This window comes from Microcaecilia unicolor, chromosome 13, assembly GCF_901765095.1.
Source record: "Microcaecilia unicolor chromosome 13, aMicUni1.1, whole genome shotgun sequence".
Lineage (NCBI taxonomy): Eukaryota > Metazoa > Chordata > Amphibia > Gymnophiona > Siphonopidae > Microcaecilia > Microcaecilia unicolor.
In genome coordinates this window covers 18,237,415-18,260,312 of record NC_044043.1, presented here as the reverse complement: position 1 = coordinate 18,260,312, position 22,898 = coordinate 18,237,415, and the positions used below count along the sequence as shown (strand labels likewise).

General features: G+C 45.9%; 1 protein-coding gene across 3 annotated transcripts in view; it reads left to right on the top strand.

Annotated features, from left to right (window-relative positions):
- Positions 1-15,896, top strand: part of FKBP6 (FKBP prolyl isomerase 6) — a 234,131-nt gene extending 218,235 nt beyond the window's left edge. For all 3 annotated transcript variants that reach the window (XM_030186098.1, XM_030186096.1, XM_030186095.1), the window contains one exon: positions 15,813-15,896. In XM_030186098.1, the coding sequence (XP_030041958.1) occupies positions 15,813-15,888 (76 nt within the window). In that variant the 3' untranslated portion in view covers positions 15,889-15,896. The remainder of the gene's footprint in view (positions 1-15,812) is intronic.
- Positions 15,897-22,898: the final 7,002 nt, after the last annotated feature.

Below are 22,898 nucleotides of genomic sequence, written 5' to 3'. Positions count from 1 at the left end.
GAGACAACAGCTCTCGTCTCCTGCCTCCATCCTGCTGTGCCTTTAAAGAAAAATCTGAAAAGCGGCATGGCAGGCATGCTTCGCGTCTGCCCTGCCTGCTTGTAAAAGAAAGCGGCAAATCTCCTCGTCAACGTCGTGACGTTGCGTCGGGTCTTCACTCACTGGGTCCCGCCCTCGAGGGCCTCGAATTTTATGATGGCTTGTACCAAGAAGCCTCCTCTGTTCCCGAGACAATTCAGGTATTGATCTCAGTGCAGTGGAATGCCCCAGATTCCCACTTGAGGGTTAACCATGGCCAGGCTCTGTCAATTAGCGCCCGAAGATTTGGAGAAGCTGCCCAAAGTGGACTCATTGGTCGCAGCAGTGGCCAAGATTACTACCCTGTCAGTAAAGGGGGGCTTGCCTTGAAAGATGTTCAGGGTTGGAAGTTTTTTTTTTTTTGTTATTTTTGTTACATTTGTACCCCGCGCTTTCCCACTCATGGCAGGCTCAATGCGGCTTACATAGGGCAATGGAGGGTTAAGTGACTTGCCCAGAGTCACAAGGAGCTGCCTGTGCCTGAAGTGGGAATTGAACTCAGTTCTTCAGTTCCCCAGGACCAAAGTCCACCACCCTAACCACTAGGCCACTCCTCCACTCAAGGAGTGTGCCTTGAAGTTGTCTTTTGAGGTTTCCACTTTGGCTTTGCAGGCTTCTGTCTGTGGCTCTTATGTTGCCAGGGCTGCCTTGGTCTGGATGCAGAGGGTGGCGTATTCCTTGGCTGATTCTGGTTCTCCTGGGTCTTCTGTCCATGGAAATGGGCTTGGCCTATCTGGCTGATATCTTGTATGATTTGGTCACTGTCCAGCGCTTAATTTGACTGTCACTAAGCAGTGGATGCTGCTTCCAAGCAGAGGCTTACTAAGCTTACCTTTTGGGGGAAGCCTCTCTTTGGAGATGATCTGGAGAAGCTGGTGAAGTATCTTGGTGACGATAAACCAAAGGGAGCTTTTTGAGGCAGCCAATCGCAGTCGTGCTTCAGGGATTCCAAGAGGTCAGACCAGGGCATGCACAGTCCTTCCAAAGGCCAAGATATCAGCAGAAGCAGTCCTTTTGGTTGGACAAGTGGGCCCCTGCTCAGCCTTTCAGATTTGCTTCTGCCTCCAGGGCTTCACAATGATGCCCTTCTGATCCACTCTTCTCTCTTGCGGGTCAAGGGCTGTCTTTCAGCCTTTCACGAAGCGTGATCAATGGGTGCTGGACATTATCAGAGACAGGTACAAACTAGAGTTCTCCTCTCCTGCCGCAGATTTTTTCTTGGAATCCCTGTGCGAGTCTTCTATAAAGTGACAGTCAGTTCTGGACACTGTACTTCTTGCAGGACTTTGGGGCGATGATTCTGGTGCCCGCGCTCGAGAGGGGAAGCAGTTGCTATTCCATCTACTTTGTGGTTCCTTAAAAAGGGGAATCCTGGTCAGTTCTCAACCTCAAGCAAGTCAATAAGTCTTTGTGAATCAAGCATTTCCTTATGGAGATGGTCCGGTCGGTCATAGCATCGGGCTGGGTGAATTCCTCAAGTCTCTGGATCTGAAAGGGGCCTACTTTCATATCCCCATTTGGCCTCCGCTCCAAAGATTTCTCCATTTTTCGATTCTGGGCGGGCACTTCCAAGTTCAGGCCATGCCATTTAGTATTGCCACACTGCCTCGGACATTTTTCAAGGTCATGGTTGTTAGTGGTGGCCCTCCTCAGGCGGGAGGGGATCAAGGTGTATCCCCTACCTGGATGACTTTGATCTGGATGGATTCATATTGGGAGAGTCTCCAGGTGACTTCTTGAGTGATCGCCCTCCTGCTGTCCCTCAGATGTGTGCTCAATTTTGCCAAGAGTCCTTCCCAGTCTCTGGAATGTCAGGGGGTTCGCTTTGACACTCTTCAAGCCAGAGTGTTTCTGCCAAACCACAGGAGTCACAAGCTGCAGCTCCAAATTCAGCAGCTCCTTCAGAGTCCTAGCCCTCGGATGTGGGACTATGTGCAGGTTCTGGGCTTGATGGCGGCCACATCAGAGGTGGTATCATGGACTAGGGCTCATATGGGATCCCTTCAGCACTCTTTGCAGTCTCACTGGTCTCCGGTATTGCAGGAATATCAGTGCTGCCTCCCTTGGAGGTTGCTAGTGAGGGCCAGTTTGCAGTGGTGGTTCCAGTCTGACCACCTGTTCCGGGGGACACTGCTTGCATCTCCTCAGTGGTTGGTGGTAGTAACAAATGTGAGAATATAGTAAAAGCGGTTAGCTTAGCCGGGTTTAAAAAAGGTTTGGATGGCTTCCTAAAGGAAAAGTCCATAGACCATTATTAAAATGGGGAAAATCTACTGCTTATTTCTAGAATAAGCAGCATAAAATGTATTGTGCTGTTTTGGGATCTTGCCAGAGATTGGCCCAGATTACAATGATGGCAAGAAACTCTTCTTCTTTGTAAACAAACTAATGGATACCACAGTACTCACCACTACCGGAGAAGGCACCCCACCAGCTGCAGATTTAGCTAAATCTTTTCAAGACAAGCTCAAGAAACTTCAGAGCACCCTTCCGCTGTGCAGTTCTAGCATTGGTGATTTTATTAATGGATTGGACCCAGGGCCTGACGAGCAACCGGCAGACCGTTTGCTCTCAAGCTATTCAACTCTCACTGTTGATTCCGTCAAGCAGGAGCTCCGCAGATTTGTTAGGAAGTACTGCAGGCTGGATGCATGTCCCAACTATTTGCTCCAATGTGCCCCTGCCTGTTTCCTAGACGACTTGACGCTACACCTCAACTACATGCTTGGTAAAGGCCAGTTTCCTACAAGTCATGGTAGCATCTTGCTTACCCCAGTACCTAAAGACGCTAAGAAAGAAAGTAGTGATCTGTCCAATTACCAGCCAATTGCATCCATTCCCCTTTTCGTAAAACTCATGGAGAGCCTGGTGAATAAACAACTTAGTAAGTACCTGAACAAATTTAATATCCTACATACCTCGCAATCAGGATTTCGAGCGCTCCACAATACTGAGAGACCGTACTTGTCACTGTCCTCTCCAACTTCAAGAGGGAAATAGTTGAAGGGAAGAGCATTTTATTCTTGCAGTTTGACATTTCCAGTGCCTTTGATATGGTGCACCACGGTATACTTTTGTGGCTCCTTGACTATTTTGGAGCAAGTGCTAACGTACTGGCCTGGCTGAGAGGTTTTCTCACATCCAGATCCTACCAGGTATACGCCAACTCTACCCTTTCATCTCACTGGAAAGCAGACTGCGGTGTGCCACAGGGCTCCCCGCTATCACCTACCCTCTTCAATGTGATGTTGATCCCTCTGGCAATGGCTCTCTCTAAACTGGGATTAAACCCGTTTATCTATGCAGATGATATCACTATCTTCATCCCTTTTGAAAAAGACCTAACTGAAATTACCTGTAGGATTCGGCAAGGCTTTAAAACCATGCTTGACTGGGCCAATTCTTTTCGATTTAAACTCATCGCAGAGAAAACGCACTGTTTGATCCTCTCCTCCCCCTATAGCAAACTCAGGCCTCCTACATTAATTACGCCTGAGCTAGTCCTGCCTATCTCAGCATCCCTAAAAATCTTGGGAGTCCTGGTTGACAGATCTCTGACATTGGAGCAGCATGTGAACTCTACAGTCAAGCAAATGTTTCTACTCTCTTTGGAGGCTTAAGCATATCAAGCCTTACTTCCCTCGAGAGATAGGGTGAAGAGGGGAATGTTAATATGTGTTACAACTTGAGACCCCTCCACTGGAATAGTGGTGGGCTGAGCTCTATAGCCTAAGCTGCTGTAAAACACTGACTAGGCCTGAAAATCTGATGATGGCCTTGTAGCTGAATGCCTGCGGAAGCAGGACCGGTAGGCAAGCCTTATTAGGATCTGGTGTGACATTCAAATACAGTGTAAGGGCCAAGATGGAGGAATTAATGGCTAAAATATTAAGAAGTTAGGTTCATAAAATGGAGTCTGATTTTGGGAAGATGGTGTCTTTCTCTGTATCTCCTGAGTTGTTTACAACTCAGGAAGTTACAGTTATGAAGAAATAGGTGAAAGGAGGGAGGAGTGGGCATCCGATCTGCGATTGAGCAAACTGTCAGAAAGTATGATTCACATATGAAAAAAATTGTGTGCCCATTGAGTTTATTGTTCAATAATTTTTATTAAAGAAGATGGAGTTTAACAATGTAATTGAGTCTTGTACACAATCCTCTTTATCACACCACTTGTTAACTTTAACCAATTCTAACATCAACAACAAAGTACTTTTATTATTATTGTTCTTCCCCCTTATGCCCCCCCTCCCCTCCCCCCTCCCTCTCACTCTTCTCCTCCTTATATGTTTGCACATTTCAGTCATCTGTTTATTGATTATACATTTGCAACGTATTCATTATTAAACTACGGGCTCTGCCCCCCCATCGATTGAATATAAGGTTCCCATATTACCCAAAACTCCTTTTTCTTTTTGGGAGTGTCTCTCGCATCTCTGGCCTCCCACGCAGCGAGCATCTGCAGCCCGCTACGCCAATGCCAAAATGAGGGAGCTTCCTCCTGTATCCAATATTGCATTATACACATTTTCCCAATGATACAGACTTTATACATAAACTGGCGTTCTGCTCTTCTCAAATTTGTCCTACTGCCTTTATATCCCAATATACACCTCTGAGCGGTCAGCATAACTGGTTTATTTAATATATATACACAATACTGCTTGATTCTCATCCAGAATCTCTGTATGGAAACACAATCCCATAGCATATGTAAAAACGACGGATCTGTGCTTCCACATTTGTAACATTTACTCTCTGATATACGTCCCGCATAATACGCTTGTTTAGGTGTGAAATATCCCCGCATGATTATACGATACTGAGTTTCCCTATGTCTTGCATAATGCAAGTTGTCTTTAATCTCTGTCATGTGTGTTAAAATGCCATCTTCTGTGATTGTCAGTCCTAGATCATTCGTCCATTTTTGGGCCACCCCTGCTAATGACTTAGGTACTTTCAGCTGTGATATTGCTATATGCATCCCCGACACCGTAACCCTGTCTATCCCTGGGGGTAAGAAGAAGTGTTCCAGCAGAGGATAAAGCTCTCTAGAACACCCCTCTCTTATCAATCTAGCCATATAAATCTTCACCTGCAGATAAGAGTACCAATCTACATTGTCCTCCCCTACTATCTGTCCCAATTCACCTTGTGTCCTCATCTGTCCTGTATTGTGTAATACATCTGCCACTACCACCACCCCTTTTGTTGCCCATCTGTGGTGTCTACTCGATTGAATACCCGACTGGAAGTCAGCATTGCCCATTAATGGTATCATGTCGGTACATCTGGGATTCTTCCCCAGGAGGTGAATTACATATTCCCATGTCTTTCTCATTGGAGCCAACAAAAGATGCTGCCTCCACTCTGTAGGTATCTTATGCGTGGGAGCATGTAATAAGTAATAGGGATGATACGGTTTAAATAAGCTTCGTTCCATCTCCCATGGGGTGTATTCTTCCGTTCCTAGTACCCAGTCTGCCATATGTCTTAATAAGCATGCCCAGTTATAATCTCGCAAATTAGGTAACCCCAATCCTCCTTTCTGCAATTTTCCACTCAAATTTTCAAATTTAATTTTTGGCTTCTTGCCCCCCCCAGCAGAAGTAGGACAGCATTCTCTTTAATTTTTTTAAATCCTTCTATTGTAAGTATAATGGTAGCTGTCGAAATACGTATAGCCATCTGGGAAATAACACCATGCTGTACAGGCTGATTCTCCCATTTAGTGTCAACGGCAAGGTATGCCAATGGGTCAATGTCTGCTTCGTCTGTCTCAGAAGGCTATCTATATTTTTCCTATAAAGTTGGCGTGGATCCGCTGTCAGAGTTATTCCTAAATATTTGAATTCACCTGTGACCCATCGTAAGGGAAACTCCCCCCTCCACCCTGCCAGCATTGTGTCCTGTGTTGGCATACTTTCTGATTTTTGCATATTAAGTTTAAAGCCCGAAAATGAGCCATATTCTTTAAATCGTTCCAGCAATACCGGTAGTGCCACCTGTGGCTTGGTAAGGTGGACCAAGAGGTCGTCAGCGAATGCCGAGATTTTAAATTCCTGAGGTCCCATTCTCACCCCTGTGATCTCCTGGTCCTCCAGTATTGTCCGTAACAGCGGATCCAGGGTTAAGGCAAATAACAAGGGGGACAAGGGGCATCCCTGTCGTGTGCCTCTACCAATCTCAAACGTTTCAGTATAGTCCCCGTTAACATATAGCCTGGCTAAGGGGTTTTTATACAATGCGGCTATAACTTTTACAAATGACCCTGCAAAACCATATGCTGACATTGTCCGAAACATAAATCCCCAGTCTACTCTATCGAACGCCTTTTCGGCATCGAAACTTATTAGTAAGGAGTCTTCTTTCTTTCTTCTTACCCATTCTAATGAGGCTAATATCTGTCTAATATTCTTGACTATCTGTCTCCCTTTAATAAATCCTCCTTGTGGTAAGGCTATGATGTCTGGTAAGATCCTTGCTAGTCTATTGGCATAGATCCCCGCCAATAGCTTGGTTTCATAATTAATCAAGGAAATTGGTCTATATGATTCTGGCCTACTCAGGTCCTTTCCTGGTTTGGGGAATACCACAATGTCTGCCACTCGAAGTGTCTCTGGTAGACATTCCTGATCTACTGCCCATTGAAAGGCCAGCATTATTGGGTTCCCAATCTCTGCCTCTAACAGTTTATAAAATTCGGCTCGATACCCATCAGGTCCCGGAGCTTTTTGTAAAGGACTATTTTTGATTGCCCTGGTTATTTCGTCTAGTTCAATGGGCTTGTTAATCATTTCCTTCTGGGCCTCTGTTATCTGTGGTATTACTATATTATGTAGATACGTCTCTGGCTCTAACTGATCTTCTGTGGCTGGCTGATATAGCTGGGTATAATATTCTAAAAATATTTGTCTAATTTTACTCTCTGAGTTTGTTACAGTTCCTGTGGGCCAGTCTTTTTCCTGATCAACCCTGCGAGCATTTTACCTTGCTTATTACCAAATTTATAGAGTTGATATCTGTAGTATACTGCTGATTTGATAGCTCTTTGATGGATTAAAGTATTTAAATTTATCTGTGTGACCAATAACTGCTCTCTTATTGTGCCTTGGGCTGTGTCTCTATATTGACGTCGCAATTTGACTAATTGCTTCCCTAGCCTGAGTATTTCCTGTTCCCGTCTTTTTTTCTTTCGGCTGCAGTAAGCTATTATTTCTCCTCGGAGTACAGCTTTCGCTGCCTCCCAGTACAATATAGGTTCTAATGTATGCCTCTCATTATGAATCTTATATTCCATCCATTTCTCTCTTATATAACTCAGAAATTCATCATCATAATAAAGCTCAATTGGGAATATCCATTTCCGTCTCTTAGATTGTGTGTCTTGTCTATTAACAATGATATAGATTGGCGCATGGTCAGATATTATGGTGGCATCTATGCCTGCCCCTTGTACATCTGGAAGAGCCCCCTCATTAATCAAAAGATAATCAATCCGGGATTGAGTATGATGTGCTCTTGAGTAGTGCGTATAATCTCTAAGACCTGGATTTAATATTCTCCACACATCTATAACTTCCAGTGTGTCACACATCCAAGCAATGCCCTTCATATGATCCCCTTTTCCTCCACCCTTATTACAGGTTTTATCTATGGTTGCGTCCGCCACTATGTTAAAGTCTCCCCCAATTACCGTCTGCACATATGGGTCTTGTAGTTTAATTTTTTGAATACGCATAATTAAAGTTTGAAAGAACCTTTTGCTGTACACATTCGGGGCATATACATTCACCAATAGCATTGGCATTCCATCTATCGTCACCTTAGCTATGATAAATCGGCCCTCTGGGTCTGTATATACATAATTCTGAGTTACTTGTAGTGTTTTATGAATCAATATTGCTACTCCTGCTTTTTTCCCCACTGCAGGGGCCTCTAATACAGTACCCACCCACCATGATTTTAGTTTTGCATGTTCCTGTGTTGTTAAGTGTGTTTCCTGTAACATAGCTATTAATGCTCCCTTTTTGCGCAATTCCCCCATTATTTTCTTTCTCTTTATGGGCGAGCCTATACCTCCAACATTCCATGAGTATATTTTCATATCCTTCATGTTATTCCTCCATATTTTGCTTCCAATAGCTGGCTAATTTCCTGCCAAGTCCCGGACTGCTGTCCCAGCTGCAGCCGTCCCACATATTTACCATATGTCTTATATTGCGACTGAAAGTGTCTATACCCCAACATTCCCATCCTCTTTCCCCTTTGAGAAGAGTTTAGCTTTTTCTTTTCCATTCTGCATATATTGCGTCCCCTCCCCCCCTTATCTCCTATTCCCCATCCCCTCCCTCTGACCCTTGCCATTAACCAAACTTTCCCCCCGCTTGGCTGGTCACAACTAACCAATGCTTACCTCCCCTCCCCGTTCTAGTCTTGATCTATTACCCCTTTCACCCTCTCCCAAATGTGAAAGATACCATTAATAGCATTCAGTCCCATCCTTATGTGTATGCCATTTACCTTCCCACTTCTTCCCCTGTATGATATTCACCTAACGCGTACTTCTTTATATATTGCCTTCTCCCCTCATCTTTAACTTTCAATTCAAATCCAACAACATCAACTATCAAGTCCTGATCCATGTATAATTTTAAGTTCTTACAAACTCTCTCCTGCTGCTGTCTGTCTCCACTTCTTCCCAAACTTTTTCATATCTTCGTGTATTCCGTGTATCCTGCTATCAGCCTGCTCAGGTTCAAATAGGTCAAGTAGATCCAGTCTCTGCAGACTCCACTTCTGCTGCCCGCTCCAAGTCGGCTACAAAGGCTCCCGCTTCTTTCTCCGATGTAAAAATTTTTAAGCTTCCATTATGTGTCAGTTTCAAAGTAGCGGGGTATTGCAAGGAGAAGCGAATCTTCATCTCAAATAGCTTTGAACACACTGGCGAAAATGCCCGCCTTTTTGCTGATATTCCAGCCGAATAGTCTTGGAAACAGAATCCTCTTGCCTTCATAGGTTAAAGTCGTTGCGGAGCGTGCTGCCTGTAATATACATTGTTTATGCACAAAATTTAATATCTTGCAGATAACCACTCGTGATGTAGTTTTCCCCATCTGGCGAGTTCCCAGGCGATGAGCTCGCTCTATTCTCAATGGGCCTATTGATTCTGGAAAATCCACCTGTGTATTCAGCCATTGTTCCAGGGTTTTTTCTAACTGACGGGCCCCCAGCGCCTCTGGCAGACCCACCAGGCGAATATTGTTCCGTCGGGAACGATTTTCTAAATCTTCGATTTTACTTTCCATGTCTGCCACCAGTTTCTTCATGTTTTTCTGAGCCTCCTCCAAATCTGTAACGCGGTCCTCAACCACGCTGGTCCGTGTCTGGAATGCCACACATTCTTTAGTCAGCTCTCCGATCTTAGCGTTCAGCTGTTCCAGTTTACCATCCAGCTTTTGGTCTATCGGGGCCAGACGCCGCTCAAGCAGATCCTCCATCACTACTGTGAGTTCTGATGTTATCTCCGCTATCCAAGCGGAGGAAACCAATGTTCCCGCCTCGGGAGGAGACGCCGCCATTTTGTACTCGGTCGTCTTTCCCCTCTGCTTGTCCCGCGGCGCTGATCTCGCTGTCATTTTCAGCTTTTACCGGTAGAAATGTCGACAGGAGCACTCTCCAGACCTTGTGCTACTATTTTATATATTTTGGAGGGACCGATTCTTTTGCTGATTTGCGAACGGGTAGGTTGGCGACGGAGAGAGATTCACCCACGACCGCTCTCCATCACAGCATCACGTGACCAGCTGCCCATTGAGTTTAATGGGCAGAAGAGAGTATTTAAGATCTGCAAATCTAGGCGGAGTTTGGAATTTTCCCCAACTCTACCCAGAGGGCAGAACTATGGTCGGTCCATCTGAGATTCTGACTGATGAGCGTGCCAGATTGATTGAAGTTCCAATTGGTGAGAATAAAGATCATTTCTAACACTTATCCTCCTAGCCTGTGCCTAAATTTCTTGACTGCATATCTATCTCTCTGAACACACCTACACAAATAGTGTTCACATAAGCAAGGAAGCTCCTACTCCTTAGTGCATTATGTGGGAGAATAGATGCCCTAAGATACACTTAGACACCAGGAGTCAGAAAGCCGAGGTCCTGGGTAACAGACTTAAAATGAGCCTTCTGAAACCCACTCTTCATCTCCGTGGGCACGGGTCCCCCGGAGGTCTAGAGAGGGGTAATTAAAACATCCGCAATCTAGTCCAGTCCCTGGTAATTAGCCGTCTTGATTACTGCAACAGTATCTATGGGGGATGTACAAACCTGCTCCTAAAAAAATTGCAAACTGCTCAGAATACAGCAGCTCGACTCATCTTCGGCATACCGAGATTTGAAAGTTCGAGACCACTATGTGAGCAGCTGCATTGGCTTCCTGTGAAGGACCGCATCGCGTTCAAGATCTGCGCATTGGTGCACAAAATCATCTACGGAGAAGCCCCTTTCTATATGGACACTCTCATTAACCTGTCGCCCAGGAATTCCCGACAGTCGGCCCGCTCGTACCTCAATTTCCACTACCCGGTTCCTTGTGGCCTCAAATATAAGACCGTCTATGGTTCCTCTTTCCCTTATCTCAGCACTCAAATGTGGAACGGGCTGCCTCGAGAGGTCAAATTCACTCCTGATCATCCGACCTTTAAGAAGCAACTCAAGACCTTCCTGTTTGGCAGAGCATATGCTGTTAGCCCTTCTGGTGCCCCGCCCTTTTAACCCACTGCTCTCTCTGTGATAGTTTATCACCTCCCCTCTCTTCCTTTCCTCCTCAGTTATTTTTCTCCCTCTTGTGATCTGTATTTTGTACTATTGTTTGCTTATTAACTATTGTACGCCACATTGAGCCTGCCCTTGGGGGGAATACTGTGGGTTATAAATGTCATAAATAAATAAATAAATACTTGTGACCTGGATTGGCCACTGTTGGAAACAGGATGCTGGGCTTGATGGACCTTTGGTCTGTTCCTGTATGAGAATACTTATGTACTTATGAGCCTAAAGGGCTAGGGAGCTGACATTCAGCATCGTTATGTTCAGGGGCCCTTGTCTCTGTAGGAGGCTCAGTGGCCGATCAATCATTTGGAGCTCAGGGCAGCTTGGTAGACTCCTTCAACCTTAGAGGGCAACCCAGTTCGGGTACTTTCAGACAACAATTGTGGTAGTGGTCTACATCAACAGACATGGAGGGACACACAGTGCACACCATCTGCTCCATTGTGCGAAGCAGCATGTCCTGATGGTGCACATTGCCGGAGACTTAAATGTTCAGGCAGATTATCTCAGCAGAAACTCGCTGGATCCCGGAGAGTGGGCGTTGTCACCCAAGCCCTTTTGAATGATAACGGACCGCTAGGGGACCCTGGTCCTGGACCTCATGGCCTCTCACAGCATCTGAAGGTCTACTGGTTCTTCAGCAGATGGAAAGAGTTTGGTTCAGAAGGGATCAACCTTCTTCTACAGCGTTGATCCGGAGACAGATCTGCTGTATGTTTTCCCTCCGTGGTCATGATCGGGAGAGTACACCACAGGATCATCCTTCATCTGGGGCAGGTAATTCTGATCACTCCAGATTGGCCACACAGGCCATGGTATGCGAATCTGGCTTAACTTCAAGTGGCCAAACCATTTCGACTGCCTCTTCCAGATCTCCTCTTCCAGGGTCCAGTCCGAATAAAAGATCCCTCTCAGTTTGGTCTTACAGCTTGGCTCTTGAGCAGTTGCAACTAAGGAAGAAGGGTTATTTGGAGGGTGTAATTTCCACTTTGCTCCAGGCCCAGAAGCGCTCCACCTCCTTGGCTTATGTTCGAGTCTGGAGGACATTTAAGATGTGGTGTGCAGAGCGCGCTGTTTCTAATTTACAGTCATCTTTGCCTCATATTCTTGCCTTTTTTCAGCAGGGTTTTAAAAAGGGGCTTGCTTACAACTCTGCATGTCCAGGAGGCCGCCTTGACTTGTTATCGAGGGTGGTTGGCTTCCTCCTCATTGGCTGCGCGTCCGGATGTCTGTTTTCTTAAGGGAGTGAACCACCTGAAGCCTCCCTTACGTGCTTCCTGTCCTCCTTAGCATCTCAACCTCATCCAAGCCTTACAGAAGTCACCCTTTGAGCCCCCGAGGAAGTCTACATTTAAGGGTCTCACAGGAGCTTCAGGCCTTGTCATGCAGGGATCTGTTCCTTTTGTTCACTGAAGCAGGAGTGACTTTGTACTGTTCCTTCCTTTTTGCCTAAGGTAGTGTCGGCTTTCCATCTCAACCAGCCATTGTTCTTCCCTTCTTTCAAGAAGGAAGACTTGTCAGGTGGATTTTGCCAAGTTGCACCTAGTGGATGTGCGGTGATTGCTGGTTCAGTATCTGGAGGCATCTAATGAATTCCGCCGCTTGGATCATCCAAATGTCACTTTATGCTGTTTATGAGACCATTTTTCTCTTTTGAAAATGAGCTCATTATGTGTGTGTGTGTGCATTTAAAAAATGTATTACCCCGCACTATTCAAGATTATAATTTATAAAGCAAAAATTAAAACACAAACAAAATACAAAACATGACCGCTATCTCAATGGACAAATTAGAAGTTGTTTGTTGGTTGTTGCTTGATAATAATTTATTATGTGACATCTTAGAAATGTCTAGCAACTTTTATATAATCCGCTTAGAACTGAAAGTTAAATAGCATAAGTTTTTCAATCTGTACTAGTATATGAAAATCAAATTTGGGGAGACATAAAGGACCTGTATAATTCACTTAAATTTGTGGTTTGCACATGGTGATAGAGGGTAAATGATTATCACGATGGAGATATGGTTTGGACTAAAATGTCTTACTGACTAATAGTTTGTGATTTGACCTGGACTCTCATACATCTTTGCTGTTATCCTCATTCTTTATATAAACAATATTTTGTCCATTTTTATTTCTGTGTATTTGTATTTAATGTAATGTCTTTTTGGAGTTCATGCATATAAAAATATTTTTGAGTGATGCTTTTGTAGTCCTTTTTAAAAATGATTTAGTTAATATTCCTTTCCTGATATCACCGGAGGAAATCACACACCTTCTTTCCTCCTCGAAATGCACTACCTGTCCCTCTGATCCCATTCCCACCAACTTACTTAACTCCATTTCTCCCACTATCTGTCACATCCTCAACCTCTCTCTTTCTACTGCAACTGTCCCTGATGCCTTCAAATATGCTGTGGTCACACCGCTCCTCAAAAAACCGTCATTGGACCCTTCCTGTCCTTCCAACTACCGTCCCATCTCCCTCTTACCCTTCCTTTCCAAGTTACTTGAGCGTGCCGTTCACAGCCGCTGCCTCTCTTGCCATCCTTGATCCACTTCAATCCAGCTTTCGCCCTCTACATTCGACTGAAACAGCGCTCACTAAAGTCTGTAATGATCTATTCCTCGCCAAATCCAAAGGCCATTACTCCATCCTTATCCTGCTCGATCTATCCGCTGCTTTTGACACTGTCAATCATAGTCTTCTTCTTGTCACACTGTCCTCGTTTGGATTTCATGGCTCTGTTCTTTCCTGGTTCTCCTCTTATCTCTCCCACCGTACCTTCAGAGTATACTCTGGTGGATCATCCTCCACCCCTGTCCCACTCTCAGTTGGAGTTCCTCAGGGATCATCTGTCCTTGGCCCCCTTCTTTTTTCCATTTACACTTCTTCCCTGGGCTCTCTGATCTCATCTCACGGTTTCCAGTACCATCTTTATGCCGACGACACTCAGTTCTACCTCTCCACACCTGACATTACTGCTGAAACCCAGGCCAAAGTTTCAGCCTGCCTGACCGACATAGCTGCCTGGATGTCACACCGCCACCTGAAACTGAACATGGCCAAAACTGAGCTTATTGTCTTTCCCCCCAAGCCCACCTCGCCCCTCCCCCCATTCTCTATTTCAGTAGATGGCACCCTCATCCTCCCTGACTCATCTGCTTGCAACCTAGGAGTCATCTTTGATTCCTCCCTCTCCTTTTCCACTAACATCCAGCAGACGGCCAAAATCTGTCGCTTCCTTGTCTACAACATTAGCAAAATTTGCCCCTTCCTCTCTGAATACGCTACCAGAACCCTTATCCAAACCCTTGTCACCTCTCACTTGGATTATTGCAATTTGCTTCTCACCGGTCTTCCGCTCAGCCATCTCTCTCCTCTCCAGTCTGTCCAAAATTCTGCAGCACGACTTATTTTCCGCCAAAATAATTTTACCCACACTAGCCCACTCCTCAAGTCGCTTCACTTGCTCCCTGTCCGCTTCCACGTACAGTTCAAACTTCTCTTACTGACCTTTAAATGCATCCATTCTACAGCCCCCCATTACCTCTCCTCTCTCCCTACATTCCTCCCCGTAAACTCCGCTCGCTGGACAAATCTCTCTTGTCGTCCCCCTTCTCCTCCACTGCTAATTCCAGGCTTCGTTCCTTTTCCCTCGCGGCACCTTATGCCTGGAATGGACTTCCTGAGCCTGTACGCCTAGCTCCATCTTTACCTGTTTTCAAATCTATGCTGAAAACCCACCTTTTCACCACTGCTTTTGGCTCCTAACCACTACTCAATTCCCCTATCCTTGTTCTTTCTCACCCAGTACTTTCCTCGCCCTTAATTGTCTTGCCTGTCTGTATTTTTAGATTGTAAGCTCTATCGAGCAGGGACTGTCTCTCTGTGTCAGGTGTTCAGCGCTGCGTGCGTCTGGTAGCGCTATACAAATGTTAATAATAATAATAATAATTGTGTGGGACTCTTGCATATTTAAAACAAACAAACAAAAGAACCCCAAAATCTAACCTATTGGGCGAGATTGCACTCCCCTCTCTCTCCACCCTGAGAAGAACCAAAACTGGGAGCATGTTAATGTGTACTAAACAGTAGTGGAATTTGACAAATCCATCCTCTGTACGAGGTGTTCATTAGACCACATTTAAATACAGATTTACAGTTTGTGTATTTGTGCTCAAAATGCAGTTAGATATTAGAAAAAGTATTAAGTCACCTCTAAAAAGGAGAGACAGGTATTTTCATATTCTGAAAGATATTTTTCAAATATGGTCGGTCTAACTTAGAAAGAAGTGATGAGTGGAATCTAGTTAGATTATACAAAAACATAGCTATATTGCATAGGGAATGCTGAATTTTTTTTTTAATGTAGGGTTTTAATCCTCCTCTCTTGGTCAAGTTCAAAGAACTGGCTATTCAAAGTCAAAGTGGCAAGGTATTAACCTCCACAATTCTAAATCTCAGCCAAAAAGGAATCATCTTTATCCTATGACCTAGCCTGCACTTCATTTTAGTAATCTTTATATCTTCAAGAGCAATGAAGAAAATGAAGGTTTACTCTTTGAGTAATTTTTTTGGATTTAGCGTATATCTTTTTAAGGTGTATTAAATTTCACTACCTTTAGGGGAATTTTATTTTTTTACTACTGAAATTACAGCAATAACAGTAAGATCAAAAGCCAAAATGGACAGGTTTTTTAAGGAAAAAAAGGATTGATGGGAATGGTAAATATAGTCGGCCTGTAGGGAAATATTGATTTATTGGCGTACACAGAGCCCCATAAGAAAGGGAAGAAAGATATAGTTGCGTCTTTGAGGTTAGGGGATCAGTGATGAGGGAATGGATGTGTGTCATCTAATATGGATTTAAAATAAGGCTTTTCTCTCTCCTTACAGCTGTTACAGAGATTACATGGAGAAACAAAAGACAATGTGCTACAGAATGTTTGCTTCCCTTAATTCTGAAGTTTGACAGCATTTAAGGTAAGAGAAATACAAGGGCAGTGTTATGAGCAGATTGACTTTGGCGATATCAGTGCATGCCCAGAGGGAAGGATTATGTATGGAGCCCTCGCAGATAAGACAAACAAAATTGCAGAAAATTCGTATTGATATGTTGCTGTCATCTTGTTGGGAGCTTTTCCTGGTTCAACACAGCCATGAGACACTGATGGGAGTGAAACAAAACGAGTACCACAGGCTGAACCTGGAGAGGAGTTTGTCCACTATGTGTGATGTTATTAGGGAGGTTTACCCACATCACAGCCTGCAGACATTGGGACATCACCAAGGGGGAGCCCCAAAGGGGAATGCCCTTCACAGAGCCAGATCAGAGAACAGATTAGACAGATGAGTCTAATGAAGGTTTTTTCCCTGAGTTTTTCTCTTAAATTTGGGGGCTTGTTGACGTTTTGGGAACCCTGGTGAGTTTTAAGTGTGTTAAATGTGTGAATGGTTTTGGGTTTGTAATAAGATGTATTATTAGCCAGTGGCGTACCTAGCATATGTGACACCCGGGGCTGATCATTTTTAACACCCCCCTCTCTATATGAAAAAATTATTTTTAATAATAATCCACGAGTCACACAACAAGGGTATACCTAGGAAAAGGCAACATCTTAAACATTGCAGTGAGCACTAGAACATCAATACACTCACTGCAAAACTAAACAAGACATTAGTAAAAATGATCCTGCCAACACAAAACCTTGTCTTTTTCACGTAGAACACAGACACATCCTCGCCAAGTATAGAACAAGTAACCACAAACTAAAAACAGAAATATGTAGACAAAAATTAAACAACCCCCAATAAGTCAGATTCTGCATGCAATTCAACACCACAGAAACAGTGATGCATGTCGCCTAGTACTGTGCAATATAAAGACAGCAGGTGTAAATTTGAAAAAACTGACAAATACCAATCACCATTTTACAAATTAACAAACAGAAATAAAACAAAAAAATGGAAAATAAGATGATACCATTTTATTGGACTAATACATTTTTTCAATTAGCTTTCAGAGGCCAACACCTCCTTCCTCAGGTCAGTATGTTACGGTATCCTGTCCTGAGCTGAGGATGGGGTTTTGGTCTCCGAAGGTTAGTCAAAAATGTATTAAAATTAGTCTAACAGAAAAATCACAGGCTCATTTTCTATTTCTCACCACAACTACAATACTACTTTATCTTAAAGCAAAAAAATAAAATAATAATAAATCATTTTCAACCTTTGTTGTCTCTGGTTTCTGCTTTCCTCATCTTCTCTTCACTCTCTCCCTTCCATCCAGCATGTGCTCCCTCTCTCTCCCCCTCCCTTCTATCCAGCATTTGCCCACTTTCTCTGCCCCACCCAGTGTCTGCCCTTTCTCTCTCCCTTCCATGCAGCATTTGCCTGCTTTCTCTGCCCCTTCCATTCACTGTTGCACTCTCTTCCATTCTGTCTGCCCTGTCCCCCTTTCCACTGGTGTCTGCCTGCTTTCTCTGCCCCTTCCATCCAGCATGTGCCCCCTCTGTCCTTTTTACATGATGCAGTCCAACATCCCCCCCCCCCCCCCATATTTGTCTCTCCTCTCCCCATCATCTTCTGCTTTCCAGTATGTATCTCCTGTATATTTTACTTTTCTCCTTCCTTCGTGGTATCACTTTCCCTCCTCTTTCCCTTCCTCTGAAGTCTGGAATCACTCTCTGCCTCTCCACCCCCTCTTCCCCTTCGGTCTAACGTTGCTTTTCCTGCTCTGTCCACCCTCCTTTTCCCTTCCCTTGAGGTCTGCCTTTACTCTCCCTCCTCTCTCCACCCCTTTGGACTGGCATCGCGTGATCTTCTTCCTCTCTCCACCCCCTTTTCCCTGCGGTCTGGCTGACATCGCGACGCTCTCTTCCACGGTCTACCTCGGCTCTCTCCACAACTACCCCGCTCTGCAGGCCTCCAAGCTTTTTAGCCCCACTGACACACAGCATCAGCGATGTTAAGAGCTGCCTTTAGCCTGCCCCGGAAGCTTTCTCTGTACAGCTTCCCGCGTAGGCGGGACGTTGTACAGAGGAGGCTTCCGGGGCTGGCCAAAGGCAGCGCTCATGTCGCTGATGCACGCTGCCGGAATTCTCAGAGTTTAAAGGCCTGCAGATTGAGGGTGGAGAGAGGAAGGAGAGCATACAATACATCGGAGTAATCGGAGAGGGGCAGCACTTGGACGGAACCCTTATTTATCGCAGCAGCAGCACCACCACAGTACATCCCAGCAGCATAAGCACCGCATCACTCGGAGGAGGAGGGGAAGATGCCTTTGGCTGCCGCAGCACCCCCTTACGACTTGCACCTGGGGCAGACCGCCCCCACCGCCCCGCCCTTGGTATGCCACTGTTATTAGCCCTCTCCTCAAGTCACTTCATTGGTTCCCTATCTGTTTCCACATACAGTTGAAACTCCTCTTATTGACTTACAAGTGCATTCACTCTGCAGCTCCTCAGTACTCCTCCACTCTTATCTCTCCCTATACTCCTCCCCGGGAACTCTGGTCACTGGGTAAATCTCTCTTATCTGCACCCTTCTCCTCCACTGCTAACTCTAGACTCCGTTCCTTTTATCATGCTTCACCATCATATGCCTGGAATAGCTCCATCTCTGGCCGTCTTCAAATCTAGGCTAAAAGTCCACCTTTTTGATTCTGCTTTTAGCTCCTAATCCTTACTCACTTGTTCAGTACTCATGTTTTGTCATTCCCACCGTAGTAACTCCTGTCTGTTCCTGTTTGTCTGTCCTGATTAGATTGTAAGCTCTGTCGAGCAGGGACTGTCTCTTCATGTAAGTAGTATGGGGAAATTTTATCCCTGGGCACACAGCCTAAGAACAACAGGGATTCAGATTGTCCTTGTATTTTGATTTTTATCCATCCTTGTCATTCAAAGCCCCTCAAAGGATATTGGGTTATTGGAGGATTTCAGAAATGACAAGAAAGCATTGATTAGGTTCTTGTGACTTACCAGAATTTTCCAGTGGGTTAATACTCATTTTAGGAGGCTGGATTCTTGTATGCAAAGGTATTTAGTATCCAGAGGCATGTGCCCAGGAGAGAAAAGTTAGGACAGCTGTTATAATGGATCATTAGGCATGTAGATGGCTGGTGGATGGGGGGATTGCTTGGATGCTTGCCTGCTTGGTGTGAAGATGGCAGACCTTGTATGACCTGGATAAGATTTTAGATGGTGCTGGGGAGGACCTGGCTGTCTTGATACATGTGACTACCAATGACATATGAAAATGTAGGAAGGAGGTTCTAGAAGCCAGATTTAGATTTTTAGTTAGAAAGTTACTCAATAGAAACAGAATAAAATAAAACATAGAAAAGAAAATAAGATGATAACCTTTTTTCTCTGAGGACAAGCAGGTTGCTTGTTCTCACATGTGGGTCGATGTCCGCGTCGGCCCAGTAATCGGCAAATTTTTGCAAGCAGAAAAGTATAGTTTTGCCAGAGTCTTCTGGCACGCGTGCGCAGACTGATTTCTCGCCTGTCGCGTGAGCACTTCTCAGTTTTTCTTTCTCCGTGTTGAGGTGCGGCAGCTTTCTTTTTGTGCTCCTCTCAGGCCCAGGAAGAGTCTTCTTCGTTTGCGATTTTGTTCGCTTCTGTTTTTTTTATTTTTCTTCACAAGATTAAAAAAATAAAATAATAAGGTTTCTGTAGTTTTCCCTTTAGGTTTTTTTTCCCTATTTCAAGTTTTCTTTCTTTTTCATTACGTCTGGCCTTAGGCCGCACGGTCGGGTTCTCCCCTTTTCTCTTTTGTGCCTTTTTCTGATTTTTAGGCACAATCGCGTCTTTTGATTTCGTCGAAGCCGTTATTCCTTCCATGTCATCGAAGACTCCCAGCGGCTTCAAGCGTTGTATGCAGTGCAACCAGACTATCTCAGGTACCAATACCCATGCCTGGTGTATTCAGTGCCTTGGGCCCGACCATAGCCCAGCCGCTTGTAGTCTGTGTCTTCGTATGAGGTCCAACGTGAAAACCTTTTGGGGCTCAGTCCAGTCCTTCGACGTCGACTTCGACATCGGTACCGAGGTCGGCAGCGTCGACATTGAAAGGAGCATCGACGTCAGGGAGAGAGGTAGTGGCTGCTATGAGACCAACTCGTGCTGGGAACAGTAAGGCTTCGAGTGGGTCTCCACCTGTCTCGAGGGCTCCTGCTGTGCAGGCCCATCGGGACTGACCGCTGTTGGACCTGACCCCGAGGAGGCGTGTAGATTCCACGTCCTCCTCGTCGGTACCGAGGAGTGCCGGTGACGAGCTTCGAACGAAGGCAAAGAAGCATCGTCATCGGTCTCCTTCGAGGCACGGTACCGGGAGCTCCGGGGTGTCGAAAGATTCGGTACCCGAGAAGCGTCGACGCCGGGAGGAGCGCTCACCCTCCATACAAGAGTTGTCGGTGCACAGATCTTTGGACAGCCCGGTACCGCCTCCACAGATTCTGACGCCGACTTCTGCACCGGCCCCGCAGCCTAGACGAACGCATCCGAGCCCTTCTTCCATGTCTCCTGGAAGGGCTGCTGCATCAGTCTGTCTCGGTACCGGGGGGCATCGGTACTGTCAATGGAAGCGGCATCTGGCTCTGTGTGTGGTGCGGTCCCCAACGCCAGTACCGCTTGCGGCATTGGCCTCGGTGGCTACCCAGTTTGACTCCCCATCGAAGTCGCTGGAGGGAGCTTCATCACCGCCGGCATGGGAGTCGACATCTCGGCATCGCCATAGAGGACGGTGTTCCTCGGTGTCGAGACGGGCCCGGTTTCGGACTGCAGTTAGATAACTCTTGTCCAGTTCCAAGGAGGATGCCTCGTGGGATGAAGGGGAAGACCCCAGGTATTTCTTTTCCAAGGAGTCTTGTGGTCTTCCTTCTGATCCTACTCCTTCACCTGAGAGGAAGCTTTCTCCACCGGAGAGTCTCACCTTCTCGTCATTTGTCTGGGAAATGTCTGTGGGCATTCCCTTCCCGGTGATAACTGAGGATGAGCCCAAGACTGAGATGCTCGAGGTCCTTGACTATCCTTCACCACCTAAGGAGTCATCCACTGTCCCTTTGCATAATGTCCTTAAAGAGACATTGCTTAGGAACTGGATGAAACCACTCATTAATCCCACCATTCCCAAAAAAGCTGAGTCCCAATATCAGATTCATGGAGAATCTGAGTTGATGAGGTTCCAGTTACCTCACGACTCTATGGTTGTGGATTCCGCTCTCAAGAGAGCCAGGAGTACTAGGGATTTTGCCTCGGTGCCCCTGGGGCGAAAATCTAGGACTCTGGACTCTTTTGGGAGGAAGGCCTATCAGTCCTCTATGCTCGTGTCCAAGATCCAATCATACCAGCTCTACATGAGCATCCACATGCAGAACAATGTTAAGCAACTGGCAGACTTGGTGGACAAGCTCCCTCCGGAGCACGCCAGGCCTTTTCAGGAGGTGCTTATGACACTTTTGATGTTGCATCCAGATACGCTGCTCAAGGTATAGTGATGCGCAGACTCTCATGGCTGCGTGCCTCTGACCTGGATAGTCGAACCCAGCAGCGGCTTGCGGATGTTCCTTGCCGGGGGGATAATATTTTTGGCGAGAAAGTCGAGCAGGTGGTAGAGCAGCTCCACCAGCGGGAAACCGCCCTCGACAAGCTCTCCCACCGGGCACCTTCAGCTTCTACCTCAACAGGTAGACGGTTTTTCCGAGGAAGGAGGACTGCTCCCTATGCTTACAATAAGCGTAGGTACAATCCACCTTCCCGACAGCCTTCTCAGGCTGAGCCCCAGCGTGCTTGTTCGCGTCAACAGTGTGCGCCCAGACAGGCCCCTGCAGCTCCCCAGCAAAAGCAAGGGACGGGCTTTTGACTGGCTCCAGCTGAGCATAGCCACCATAAAAGTACCTGTGCCAGACGATCTACCCCTGGGACGGTTAAAATTTTTTCACCAAAGGTGGCCTCTCATAACCTCCGAACGGTGGGTTCCTCAATAGTTCGGTTCGGGTACTCCCTCAATTTGGTCTCAAGACCTCCAAATTGCCCACAGGGAGCTCAGTCCTTCAGCTTCCAGCACAGGCAGGTACTTGCAGAGGAACTCTCCACCCTTCTCAGTGCCAATGCGGTCGAGCACATTCCACCCGGGCACGAAGGACTAGGATTCTATTCCAGGTACTTTCTTGTGCAAAAGAAAACGGGGGGGATGCGTCCCATCCTAGACCTAAGGGCCCTGAACAAATTCCTGGTCCAAGAAAAGTTCAGGATGGTTTCCCTGGACACCCTTCTTCCCATGATTCAGGAAAACGATTGGCTATGCTCTCTGGACTTATACACACATCCCGATACTTCCTGCGCACAGGAAGTATCTTTGTTTCCATCTGGGAACACAGCATTTTCAGTATTGTGTTCTGCCCTTTGGTCTGGCATCTGCACCCAGGGTGTTTACAAAATGCCTAGCGGTGGTTGCAGCGTCGCTACGGAGACTGGGCGTGCATGTGTTCCCTTATCTTGACGATTGGCTGGTGAAGAACACGTCGGAGGCAGGAGCGCTACAGTCCATGCATATGACTATTCAACTGCTGGAGCTACTCAGGTTTGTGATAAATTACCCGAAGTCCCATCTTCTTCCAGTTCAAAAGCTAGAATTTATAGGAGCTCTGCTAGACTCCCAGACGGCTCATGCCTATCTCCCCGAGGCGAGGGCAGACAATCTTCTGTCTCTTGTCTCCATGGCCAGAGCGTCTCAGCAGATCACAGCTCAACAGATGTTGAGACTTCTAGGCCTTATGGCCTCCACAGTTCATGTGACACCCATGGCCCATCTTCACATGAGATCAGCTCAATGGACCCTAGCTTCCCAGTGGTATCAAGCTGCAGGGAAGCTAGAGGATGTGATCCAGCTGTCCACCAATTTTCACAATTCCCTTCAGTGGTGGACAATTCAATCCAGTTTGACCTTGGGACGTCCCTTCCAAATTCCTCAGCCTCTCAA